Source organism: Bos grunniens, chromosome 10 (assembly GCF_055505025.1).
Source record: "Bos grunniens cultivar Pamir isolate PY7600 chromosome 10, Bosgru_T2T1.0, whole genome shotgun sequence".
Taxonomy (NCBI): Eukaryota; Metazoa; Chordata; class Mammalia; order Artiodactyla; family Bovidae; genus Bos; species Bos grunniens.
The window spans coordinates 74,389,101-74,401,799 of NC_141174.1; the positions used below are offsets into that span (position 1 = coordinate 74,389,101).

General features: G+C 40.4%; 1 protein-coding gene across 7 annotated transcripts in view; it reads left to right on the forward strand.

The window, feature by feature from the left end:
- RYR3 (ryanodine receptor 3) overlaps window positions 1-12,699 on the forward strand; it is a 565,051-nt gene that overhangs the window by 288,182 nt on the left and 264,170 nt on the right. For all 7 annotated transcript variants that reach the window (XR_015135045.1, XR_015135046.1, XM_086322065.1 and 4 more), the window contains exon 13: window positions 11,923-12,091. Coding sequence is in view for 5 of the 7 variants with exons in the window: in XM_086322065.1 (XP_086178191.1) it covers window positions 11,923-12,091 (169 nt within the window). In the remaining 2 variants the exon portion in view is untranslated. The remainder of the gene's footprint in view (window positions 1-11,922; window positions 12,092-12,699) is intronic.

The window sequence follows — 12,699 nt, forward strand, 5'->3', positions numbered from 1 at the left end:
TGGGGTCCAAACACAAGAGCCCCCTGGATAATTCTAATACTCAGTCACAGTTGAGAACCAACTGTCCTGGTATGTATTCTTCAACCGTGTGATTAAAAATAGTGTACTAGCACCATGTCTGAGGTCTGACCTGAAAAGATGAGAGAGGAAATAGAGGGCAAGCCATTTATTTTTTTAAAAAATATAACCCAGAAGTAGATCGCCTTATCTTATACTCTGTTAGCTAACACTAGTCACATGGCCACACCTAGCTAAAGAAGGCTGAGAAATCTCTCTGGTGGGTTACAACCAGAGGGTCTTGATACTAATTGAAGGAAGAAAAGCAGATGGTAGGGGTATTCTTGCCACAAGGTGGGACTGAGGCCTGAAAATCAATTATCTTTGCCTGATTTTGACTCTGCCACTGGTTTCCCATGATTCTTGAGCAAAATATATCCTCCTTTCCATTCTGCATTACATCCGAATTGCTCCCCTTCTTCACAGAAAGAGTGTAAGATTGAATGGCTTGGTATAGGTAGAAAAAATTAGCTACATGCATACATGAATTTTGCATGTAGTCTCTACTAGACCACAACCATTACTATAGGGAGTGGATAGTTTTATCTAATTCTCAATTCTCTCAACTTCTGCCCTTATATCTTTCTTAAGTCAAGGCCCCTAATTCACACATTTACAAAAATTAATTCAAAATGGATTAAAGACATTATTGTAAAACTTAAAATTATAAAACCTGTATGAGAAAACATAGGCTCAAATCATCATGACCTTGAGTTCAGCAATCTTTTATTCAATATCATACCAAAAACAAAACCTACAGAAGAAAAATTAGGTAAATTGGACTTCATCAAAATCAAAATCTTTTTTACTGTGAAGGGCACCATGGAGAAAGTGAAAAAACAATTCATGAATATTTGCAAATAATAGATCTGATAAGGGAATTGTATCTAGAATAAAGAAATCTCACATCCCAACATTAAAAAGACAAATAGACCAACTTAAAAATGGATGAAGGATCTAAACAGACATTTCTCCAAAGATGATATACAAATGGCCATAAGCATATGAAAAGATGTTCAATACTATCAGCCATCAGAAAAAGTTAAATCAGAACCACAATGAGATAATGCTTCGTTCTCACTAGGATGGCTATAATAAAAAAGGCTATCAATTAGAAATGTGGGGCAGGATGTGGAGAAACTGAACCTACACTGCTGGGGGAATGTAAAATGTTGTAGTCACTATGGAATACAGTCTGGGAATTCCTCAAAATTTTAAGCATAGAGTTACCAGATGACTCAGCAATTTCATTCCTCAGTATGTGCCCAAGAGATGTTAAATATTGATCAGTTGCTCAATCATGTCCAGCGTCATGCCAGGTTTCCCTGTCCTTCACCATCTCCCAGAGCTTGCTCAAACCCATGTCCATCGAGTTGGTGGTGCCATCCAATGACTTCATCCACTGTCATTCCCTTCTCCTCCTGCCTTCGATCCTTCCCAGGATCAGGGTCTTTTCCTGCCGGGGACCAGCCCCGGCTGATCCAGGGTACTCGAAGGAGAGACGGCGTCGGCGAGGGTCAGGATATGATAGTTTCAATTAGATATTAATTAGAGATATAAAGAGTAATAGAATAAGGATAGCTCAGTAGGAAAATTCAGTGGAGAAAAGAGGCTGAGTAGCTTGGTTTACGCGGGGGACCAATAAAACTTCAAGACAAGAAGCTTGCACCACTTACGTAGGCCGCAGGCGTCCTTCCGTTCTCCCGAAGGAGAGGAGACACTGAGGCCTCCCCGGTCGGATCTTAGAAGCCCAGGCAAAATTAGTAAGCTTGGTGGGTTCCGCGCTCCAGATGGAGACTCAGCCAGAGGGAGAGAGAGACATGGGGAGACCAGTATTTTGAGAAACTTATCCCAATTCTTTATTTTCCAGAGTCTGTTTTTATACACTAAGATGTTATACAAAAGTCACGTGGGGACAGCAGTCCTGACTTTTATTAAAGTCAGGTGCTTCACACAAATGTATACAGAGGTCTTAGGGGTGTTACATCATCTTCTGGCCAGGGGGGCCTGCTGACAATTTACGACCCTCTCCTTGTGACAGCGGTCAGTCCATCAGGACACTTATTTCTCCAGGGCTGATTATTCTCAAAACAGACGCCACCCAAGTAAAGTTACACTCCTACAGGGTGAGGGTGTAGTGGGTTTTAGTTAAGGAAAGAATTTACTTAGCCTAAGGTCTAACGTGATTAATATCAAAGGTCAATTCTATATATTCATTAATGTGTGTAAGGGCAGGGGATATGGAGACTTAGCAACAAACATTGGCTCAACAAATGAAAAACCCTTCGCCAATACAATTTCTAATCAGCCCATTATACTTATACTAATAGTTTTCTAACTTTTCTAAGGAACCTGTTTTTAGAAGGTTTAAAGCATCTTGTGCCTCTCACGGTTGGGAGGCTGTGAGCGATCACATGTGGCCGGACAAGCCTGTCAGGCAGGCCAGAGAACCTTCAGAGGAGTTTGTAGGTTAAAACACTCTTATCACGCCCAGGAATTATTATAAACTGGAGCTCTAAGTTAACTCCTTCTCCAAAAGAGGTGGTGGGGGACAGCCCCCCGTAAAGTCAGAGGTGTAGGTAAGAGCACAAAGTAGTAAAGTAGGCAGGCTCTGGTTATGGGGGTAGACGCTCGAGGATTTCCAGGGGGACTCCTGAGGCTCGATCCCGCCTTTGCGTATGTCGAGCCTCCTTCCTCATGACTTTGCCATGGGCGGAGTACCTCACTCTGGCCCCCAACACCAGTGAGTCTGTTCTTCACATCAAGTGGCCAAAGTATTGGAACTTCAGTTTTAGCATTAGTCCTTCCAATGAATATTTAGAACTGATTTCCTTTAGGATTGACTGGTTTGAACTCCTTGCAGTCCAAGGGACTCAAGAATCTTCTCCAGCACCACAGTTCAAAAGCATCAGTTCTCTAGTGCTCAGCCTTCTTTATGGTCCAACTCTCACATCTATACATGACTACTGGAAAACCATAGCTTTGACTAGACGGACCTTTGTCAGCAAAGTAATATCTCTGCATTTTAATATACTGACTAGGTTTGTCATAGCTTTTCTTCCAAGGAGCACGTGTCTTTTAATTTTATGGCTGCAGTCACCATCTGCAGTGGTTTTGGAGCCCAAGGAAATAAAGTCTCTTACTGTTTCCATTGTTTGCCCATCTATTTGCCATGAAGTGATCAGACCAGATGCCATGATCTTTGTTTTCTGAATGTTGAGTTTTAAGCCAGCTTTTTCACCTTCCTGTTTCAGCTTCATCAAGAGGCTATTTAGTTCTCTTCATTTTCTGCCATAAGGGTGGTGTCATCTGCATATCCGAGGTTATTGATATTTCTCCCCATAATCTTCATTCCAACTTGTGCTTCATCCAGCCTGGCATTTCTCATGATGGACTGTGCATATAAGTTAAATAAGCAGGGGGACAATATACAGCCTCGATATACTCATTTCCCAATTTTGAACCAGTGCATTGTTCCATGTCCAGTTCTAACTGTTGCTTCTTGACCTGCATACAGGTTTCTCAGAAGGCAGGTAAGGTAGTCTGGTATTCCCATCTCCTTAAGAATTTTCCATGGTTTATTGTGATCCACACAGTCAAAGGCTTTAACATAGTCAATGAAGCAGAAGTAGATGATTTTCTGAAATTCTCTTGCTTTTTTGATTATCCAATGGATGTTGGCAATTTGATCTCTGGTTCCTCTGCCTTTTCTAAATCCAGCTTGAACATCTGGAACCTCTTGGTTCATGTACTGTTGAAGCCTGACTTGGAGAATTTTAAGCATTACTTTGCATGTGCGATGAGTGCAGTTGTGCAGTAGTTTGAACATTCTTTGACATTGCCTTTCTTTGGGATTGGAGTGAAAACCGACCTTTTCCCGTCCTGTGGCCACTGCTGAGTTTTCCAAATTTGCTGGCATATTGAGTGCAAGAGTTTAACAGCATCGTCTTTTAGGACTTGAAATAGCTCAGCTGGAATTCTATCACTTCCACTAGCTTTGTTCATAGTGATGCTTCGGAAGGCCCACTTGACTTCAAACTCCAGGATGTCTGGCTCTAGGTGAGTGATCACACCATCATGGTTATCTTTAAGATCTTTTTTGTTTAGTCCTTCTGTGTATTCTTGCCACCTCTTCTTAATATCTTCTGCTTCTGTTAGGTCCGTACCATTTCTGCCCTTTATTATGCCCATCTTTGTATGAAATATTCCCTTGGTATCTCTATCTTTCTTGAAGAGCTCTCTAGTCTTTCTCATTCTATTGTTTTCCTCTATTTCCTAGTATTGATCACTTAGAAAGGCTTTCTTATCTCTCCTTGCTGTCCTTTGGAATTCTGCATTCAGATGTGTATATTTTTCCTTTTCTCCTTTGCCTTTCGCTTCTCTTCTTTTCTCAGCTATTTGTAAGGCCTCCTCAGATAACCAAACAAAAACTTGTACACAAATGTTCGAAGCAGCATTACTCATAATAGACAAAAAGCGATAGCAATGTAAATGTCTATCAACTGACGAATGAATAAATAAAAGGTGCTGTATCCATATACCAGAATATTATATGTCTGTAAAAAGGTATGAAGTTCTAACATACACTACAACATAAATGAACCTTGTAAACATGCTCAGTGAAAAAAAGCCAGTCGCAAAAGACTACATATTGTATTACTGCATTTATATGAAATATCTGAAATAGACAAATCTGTAGAAACAAAGTACATCTGGGAATGGTATGATAGCAGGTGATAAGGGGGATGGGATTTGAGGAAAAGCTGATGAAAAATTCTAAAATTGACTTAGGTCATGGTTGCACAACTCTGTAAATATACTAAAAACAATTGTACCGTTTGAATAGATTATGGTATAATACATGAACTATATTTCAATAAAGCTGTTATTTTTAAAAATTCAGTGGGAGTTACATGCCTAACAATGGGAAAATTATTTTTAAACAGCTTTATTGAGTTATAATTTGCATATCATAAAATCCATCCCTTTAAGTGTACAACTCAGTGAATTTTAATAAATGTATACAGCTGTACAGCCATTGTTACTATTCAGTTTTAGAACACTTTCATCACCCCAAAAGGATTCCTTATGCCTATTGCAGTTTATACTAGTTACCACTCCCGGCCCCAGGCAACCAATCATCTGCTTCTCTCACATTTTAATGCATTAAATTGATAAACCATACAATATGTGGTCTGTTGAATCTGGCCTTTACATTTAGCATTACATTTTTGAGGTTCATCCCTATTGCAATATGTAATGGTGTCCTGTCCCTTCTTATTGCTAAAAAGTATTTCTGTGAGTATGTTTTAAATACATATTACATATATAAATTGTACACACATACATACACAAAAAGGTGTGCTGCTGCTGCTGCTAAGTCGCTTCAGTCGTGTCCGACTCTGTGCGACCCCATAGACGACAGCCCACCAGGCTCCCCTGTCCCTGGGATTCTCCAGGCAAGAACACTGGAGCGGATTGCCATTTCCTTCTCCAATGCATGAAAGTGAGAAGTGAAAGTGAAGTCGCTCAGTCATGTCTGACCCTCAGTGACCCCATGGACTGCAGCCTTCCAGGCTCCTCCATCCATGGGACTTTCCAGGCAAGCGTACTGGAGTTGGTGCCATCGCCTTCTCTGACAAAAACATATACATGTATGTATATATATATATGATTGTGTGTGTGTGTGTATATATATATATATGGAGAGAGAGAGATACACAAGTATACTCATCTCACATACTAAAACATGTTTATAGTAAAATAGCACTATCTTGATTAATATACCTTTATAATAAGTATTAAAATCAGATAGAGTCCTCCTACAATGTTGTACTTTTTTTGATATTATTTTAATCCTTTGCATTCCCATATAAATTTAAGGGTGAATTTATCAATTTTTGTAAGAAAGCCTGCAGGGATTTTGATAGATATTGCAAAGGATCTACACATCAATTTTGGGAAACTTTTATCTTAATAAATCTTTCAGTCCATAAACACAGAATGTCTGTCCATTCATTTATTCTTCTTGGATTCCTTTCAACACGATATTAGAATTTCCAGTATGTAAATCTTATACTTTTTTTTATGAAATGTATACAGTATTTATTTTTGATGCAACTACAAATGGAGGTGTTTTCTTAATTTCATTTCAGATTGTTCACTGCTGGTGTCTATAAATACTGACATGGAGAAACTGAGTTTTTAACATGTCAGCCATGTATCCTATGACCTAGATGAAATTTTTTATTATAGCGAGGGTATTTTTTGGTGTGGATTCTTTAGAATTTTCTACATACAGGATCGTGTCATCTGTGAATAAAAGGAGTGGTTTTTTCCTTTCCAATAAGAATGAATGTCCTTCATTTCTATTTTATTTTGCATGATTGCCCTGGATAGAACATCTACTACAATATGAAATAAAGTAGAGAGAACAGACATCCTTGTCTTGTTCTTGATCTTAGTGGGAAAACATTTGGTCTTTGACTATTAAGTTTGGTACTTACTTGCAGAATTTTCGTAGATGTCTTTTGTCAAGTTGAGGAAGTTCTCTTCTACTTCTAGCTTGATGAGAGCTTTTTATATTGAATGAATGTTAGTTAGATTTTGTCAAATTCTTTCTGTCTATTGAGTTGATGGTGTGGTTTTGTCCTTTATTTATATAGTTTATTACATTATCTGCTTGAGAATGTGATTGAAATCAGTATTATTGTTGAATTGTCTATTTCTCCCTCAATTCTGTCAATTTTTACTGCACATATTTTGGTCTCTGTTACTGGGTGCTTTGAAAGTGAAAGTATTAGTCACTCAGTCACATCCGACTCTGCAGTCCCATGGAGTGTAGCCCATCAGGCTCCTCTGTCCATGGAATTTTCCAGGCAAGAATACTGGCGTGGGTAGCCTTTCCCTTCTCCAGGGGATCTTCTCAATGCAGGGATCAAACCTAGATTTCCTACACTGCATGCAGATTCTTTACCATCTGAGCCACCAAGGAGTTTATAATAAATATATCTTCCTCCCAAACTCATTCTTATAAAATATCGCCCTCTTTTCTTTTTTTTTAAATTATCCCCAAGTGTTTCTTTTCTTTGAAATTGAAATAGTTGATTTACAATATTATATTGGTTTCAGATGTACACTGTGATGACTCAATTTTGAAGATTACATTTCATTATAAGTTATCACAGGATAATGGCTATAACTTCCTGTGCTATGCAATATATCTTTGTTGCTTATGTATTTTATACATAATAGTTTGTATCTGATAATCCCATACCCCTATTTTGCCCCTCCCCACATCCTTTTCCCCTTTGTTAACTACAAATTTGTTTTCTGTGTCTGTGAGTCTGTGTTATATATACATTGATTTGTATTATTTTTTTAGGTTCCACATATAAGCGATATTATATAGTATTTGTGTTTTCCTGTGTGACTTGTTTCACCCTGAATAATATTCTCTAGGCCCATCTGTTTTGCTGTAAATGGCAGAAGGTTATTCTTTTTTATGGCTGAGTCCCTCTTTATGTGAATATTTTTTGTCTCAATTTATTTTGTAGAGCCACTCCAGCTGTCTCACACGCTAGTTACAGTTACTGTTTGCATGGTGTATCTCAGTCCTTTCACTCTCAACTTATTTGCGTCTTTGAATTGGAAATGTGTCTTGTAGATAGCATACCGTGAACCTTTTTTTTCCCCCAAAATGCCGTCTGACTGTCTCTTCCTTTTACTGGTGTGTGTAATCAATTTATAGATAGTGTAATTATTCAGATGATTGGTTTCATGTGTGCCATTTTGCTATTTGATTTTTATGTCTTTTTGTTCCTCTATTCTTCCTTAACTGCTTTCTTTTGTGTTAAATTGACATTTTCTAGTACTATTTTAATTCCTTTGAGTGTTTTTAACTACTTTTTTAAGTTATATTCTTAGTTGCTCTAGGGAACTTAGTATGTCTTTGATACGAAATAATCTACTTCACATTAATATGAATTTAACAAGTAAATCAACTTTGCTCCAATATTGTTCTCTTCTCTCAACTCCTTTGTGACAATACTGATATATATATATATATTATAGCTTCATGTGGTATAAGCCCAGCAATACAGTTTTATAATTATTGTTTTATGCATTTTTAATTAGGTATAAGAACAAAAAAGAGAAACATTGGTACATATTCATATTGTTTTACATTGAACTGCATAGTAACCTTTACCACTGCTCTTTATTTCTCAGGATGGATTCTAGTAAGTGTCTCATGTCATTGACTTTCAGCTTGGAGTACTTATTTCTTGTGGGGCAAGCCTCCTACCCTTTGCTGATAGACCTGTGTGTGGGTTGGATAATATGTCCAAAGGTCAGGCAGTTTTAAGTTCATCCTGAATTTTACTTTCTGCTTGCACAAGGCTTCATCATATTCAGCCAGAGATGAATAATACCTGGGGCCCCCTCTGTTTCTTCCTGAGTGTGTCTGTCTGGGACCTTGGGCATGGCCTGCCTCACCCTGTTAGACCTTCTTTTCTTTGGAGCTAGGGGAGAGGACCGGAGAAGGCAATGGCACCCCACTCCAGTACTCTTGCCTGGAAAATCCCATGGATGGAGGAGCCTTGTAGGCTACGGTCCATGGGGTTGCTAAAAGTCAAACACGACTGAGCGACTTCACTTTCACTTTTCACTTTCATGCATTGGAGAAGGAAATGGCAACCCGCTCCAGTGTTCTTGCCTGGAGAATCCCAGGGACGGGGGAGCCTAGTGGGCTGCCGTCTATGGGGTTGAACAGAGTCGGACACGACTGAAGCGACTTAGCAGCAGCAGGGGAGAGGATGGGAACTATCTCAGGTTGAAATATCATAGATTCCCACTGTTCTTACCAAGGTTCATTATTTAAAAAAAAAAAAAAAAAAACTTCTCAATTTCCTGTATACCTTTGGTCAATTTCCAGAATCCTAAAACAGTTTTTTGGATGATTTTGTCCAATTTTGTCACTTCTATTGGGAGAAAGAACTCACTGAGCTCCTCATTTCTGGAAGCCCCACCTTCAGTGGAAGAGATTCTTGATTCTCCCTGACACAGGATGTTTTACAAGAAAGGAGGGCTAATGAACAGCAAACCAGTACAGCAGAGGTGAGGGCTACAAAAGCCACGGTGCTTACATTTTGCAAGAGTTGGAAAGTGAAGGATGACAGCATAATTTGGAAATAGATTCTCCTCTCCCACCCCTTTTGAGAAACCAACAGTGCATGTGATGTACAAATGGAAACCAGAGAGATTGACCTTCTACAAGAACAAGTTAAAGGAATAAAGAATGAAGAATAACAATGAAGAAGATAATGTTTAAGTTTCCTGTACTGTCTCATCATCCCCTGTGTGCTTGTTGGGAAATGTCCCATAGGACAAATGAACAGTGTGATGGACCGAGGAGTCTCAGATGTCCTGCTGGAGACAGAAGATGCTATCCAGCTGTCCTCTGAGTTTCGCTTTTGGAGGGGAATGATATATAAATAATTATGGTAACTGTATGGTAAATGGGAGAAGGCAATGGCACCCCACTCCAGTACTGTTGCCCAGAAAATCCCATGGATGGAGGAGCCTGGTAGGCTGCAGTCCACGGGGTCACACAGAGTCAGATACGACTGAGGTGACTTCACTTTCACTTTCCACTTTCATGCATTAGAGAAGGAAATGGCAACCCACTCCAGTGTTCTTGCCTGGAGAATCCCATGGATGGAGAAGCCTGGTAGGCTGCAGTCCATGGGGTCGCACAGAGTCAGACACGACTGAAGCGACTTAGCAGCAGCAGCAGCAGTGTGGTAAATACTCAGAATCACCTGAGCTTTTACTTAGGAAAAGAAGTCCTTGTCAAAGATCTGAGAACATAATGGGACAGTGGCTGTAGGGGCCGGAGGAAGGCTGAACTGAGATGGGGGCCAGTTGTAATTAGTTCTGAACTGCGGCATCCTCTTGTCCCTGTCCATCTAGATCCATCTGGGTCTCCTCCCCCAAGGTTCTAGAGTAGACTGCGAGCATCTTGAAGCCATTCAGAGGATGCGTCCTCAATGCCAAGCACGTATTATGTGTTCTCCTTTGAAGGAAGGAGGCATTCTCCCTGGAGGACTGTCAGATTGATGTTTCTTCAAGAGGCAAGATGAAGTGATCCAGCACTTAGAACCCACAGGAAAAAAAAAATTAGCCCCAGAAGGATCCTGGCAAACATAGTGTCTACCTTCCTATGTTTCAGTTAAATTGAAGCACAGGAGTCTTAGCGGCACTCCAAGGACCTCACAGTTAAATGGCAGTGACTGTAACCTGGGCTTTCCCACCCTCTGTATACTGATGTGCTGCCCCATCAAGCTACAGAAATGCCTACAGACCTCTTCTCTCATCCTCATTTCTCATCACACGAGGACATACTCTTCACTTGACTGGCCTGAGTGTCTCTGATATATGGAAAGTATTAAATTTTTAAAAAGAGAGAGAGGGAGAGAAAAAAAACTTTGCAACTAGCTCAGAAATATTGAGGAAAACGTATTCATTCTTACTGAATGTGAAACTGGGGAGTCATTCCTGATTGAGTTCTCTTTCCCAAACCTTCACCTCATATCCATGTGGGATTCTCTTCCTCACTGTCTCTGAATCCAATAATATCCCAGAGAATGTTTAATAATCACTTCCTGAGCACCTGCCATGGGCAGAGGACACACTGCTGAGAAGTGCCTCCTGCCTGTAATTCACTCTTTCTCTCATTGTGTGCACTTGGCATTTTTATACAGAAGTGGAATTACTGTCATCTCATAACCTGAATATTTTCAGGACTTGTTTATAAGCTTTGTCTGAGGCCTAGCTCACAATCTTTTCTTTTTTTTTTTTTTCCCCACAATATTTTCTTTAGCTTGTGTCCAGACAGATATGTAAGCACATCTTCAGTAAATATAAAGGACGGCTCATTAGAAATTGACCACAGAGGAAAACCCCTGATGTTATTTACTCACGGAATAAGTTCCCATTCCACTAGGGTCTCGACAGTGGGGTCTCAGATTCAGTTTCATGGACTGCATCCACTCCCCCTTCTCTTCTTAGCCTTGGCCTCTGAAAAGCTCACCAGTGTACTTCTCAAGGAGACGGGAAAACAAAGGGTCATTTTGTCATCTGTAGAGGTTTGTGGCCTCTCTGTGTTGGAAAGACTCAGTTATAAGATTTGTTTGGAAAATTATGACATAGGGAGTCAGACCCACATACATATAGGATAGGAGGAACACAACAGGGGGAGATGGTGGGGGTGTTGAAGCAGAGAAGAAGAATGTTGAGAGATGGGACACTGGTGGGGGGTGGAAAAACAGAGGCCACACAGAGGAAGTTGAAAGGAGAGACAGAGCAGGGAAGACATCAACACATCAACAAATAGGGCGCCTGCAAACATACAAACATTAAGAGGAAAACACCCACAGAGATATCACAAAGACACATGGGGAGACAAAAGACAAAGATGTAGATGGAGGAAGAGACCAGTGATGAAACCCCTTCCAGCTGATGCTTAACCTGTCTCAGGAACATGTGGTAGTCTAAAAGAACTATGGGTTAATAATTATCTATAAAAGTACTTCTACCTAAAAAGGAAGACCTGGCAGACAGCCAGGGATCCTTTTCATTGATTTATAAAATGGTTTGAAAATTGAATCAGCAATTCCTTCCCATTATGCTGTTTGTCAGCAAACTTCAATTGGAGGTTATCTGTACAGCGACTATCCCAGGTGCCCAACAACCATACCAGTCGCTGTGCCCAGTTCAGGGCAGGGAGGAGCTAGGACCTAGTGGACGCTCGTCAGGGTCCTGCTAGAGACCCGCTGCCTAAGCCATGTCCATCTGTGGTTTCAGTGGAAACAGTCGCACAGCTGCCCCGGTCACCCTGCCAATAGAAGAGGTCCTGCAGACCTTACATGACCTGATTGCCTACTTCCAGCCCCCGGAGGAGGGGATGCAGCATGAAGGCAAGCAGAACAAGCTCCGCTCACTCAAAAACAGACAGAATCTTTTCAAGGAAGAGGTAAGTCCAAAACATTAAAAAGTGAGATGCTTTTTGTGTCCAGAGCTAAAAGTACCCTGATGACTGCAATTTAGAGTCTCCATGCAGTCTCTGTCTCCATGCATGCATGTGTTCTAGAAAGAGAGAAGAGCAAAGAGAGAAAGTTGGAAAGAAAAAGATCCATTGGGAGTTACCCTTTCCTGTCAGCACCCGGATCACATTAGCAGCAAACATTGTCATGCTTGTACTTTGGTACATTCAAACCAGATTAATTTAAAGCTTCAGTGTCGCCTATGTATCCAAAATTGGTCTTCCATAAAATCTCAGCTATGACAGTATGGCACTAGCTGTGATTCCCAAATTTTGGAAGGTATGAGAATTATCTTAGAACTTTGTTGGAAAAATATGAATTCCCAGGTTCCACCACATCAGAAATGCCTGGAGAGCTGGTTTAAGAGATACGGATGCTACTATGTCTCAAGGTGAACTTGAGCATCTGAGTCACGAGGGATGGGCATAGATATGGGGAAAATACTAACTTGGGGCTCAAGGAGTCCTGGCCCTAGTTCTGGCTTCATCCCTGGCTGTGTGTGATCTTAGATCACATGGCTTTTCTGAGCTTGGACATG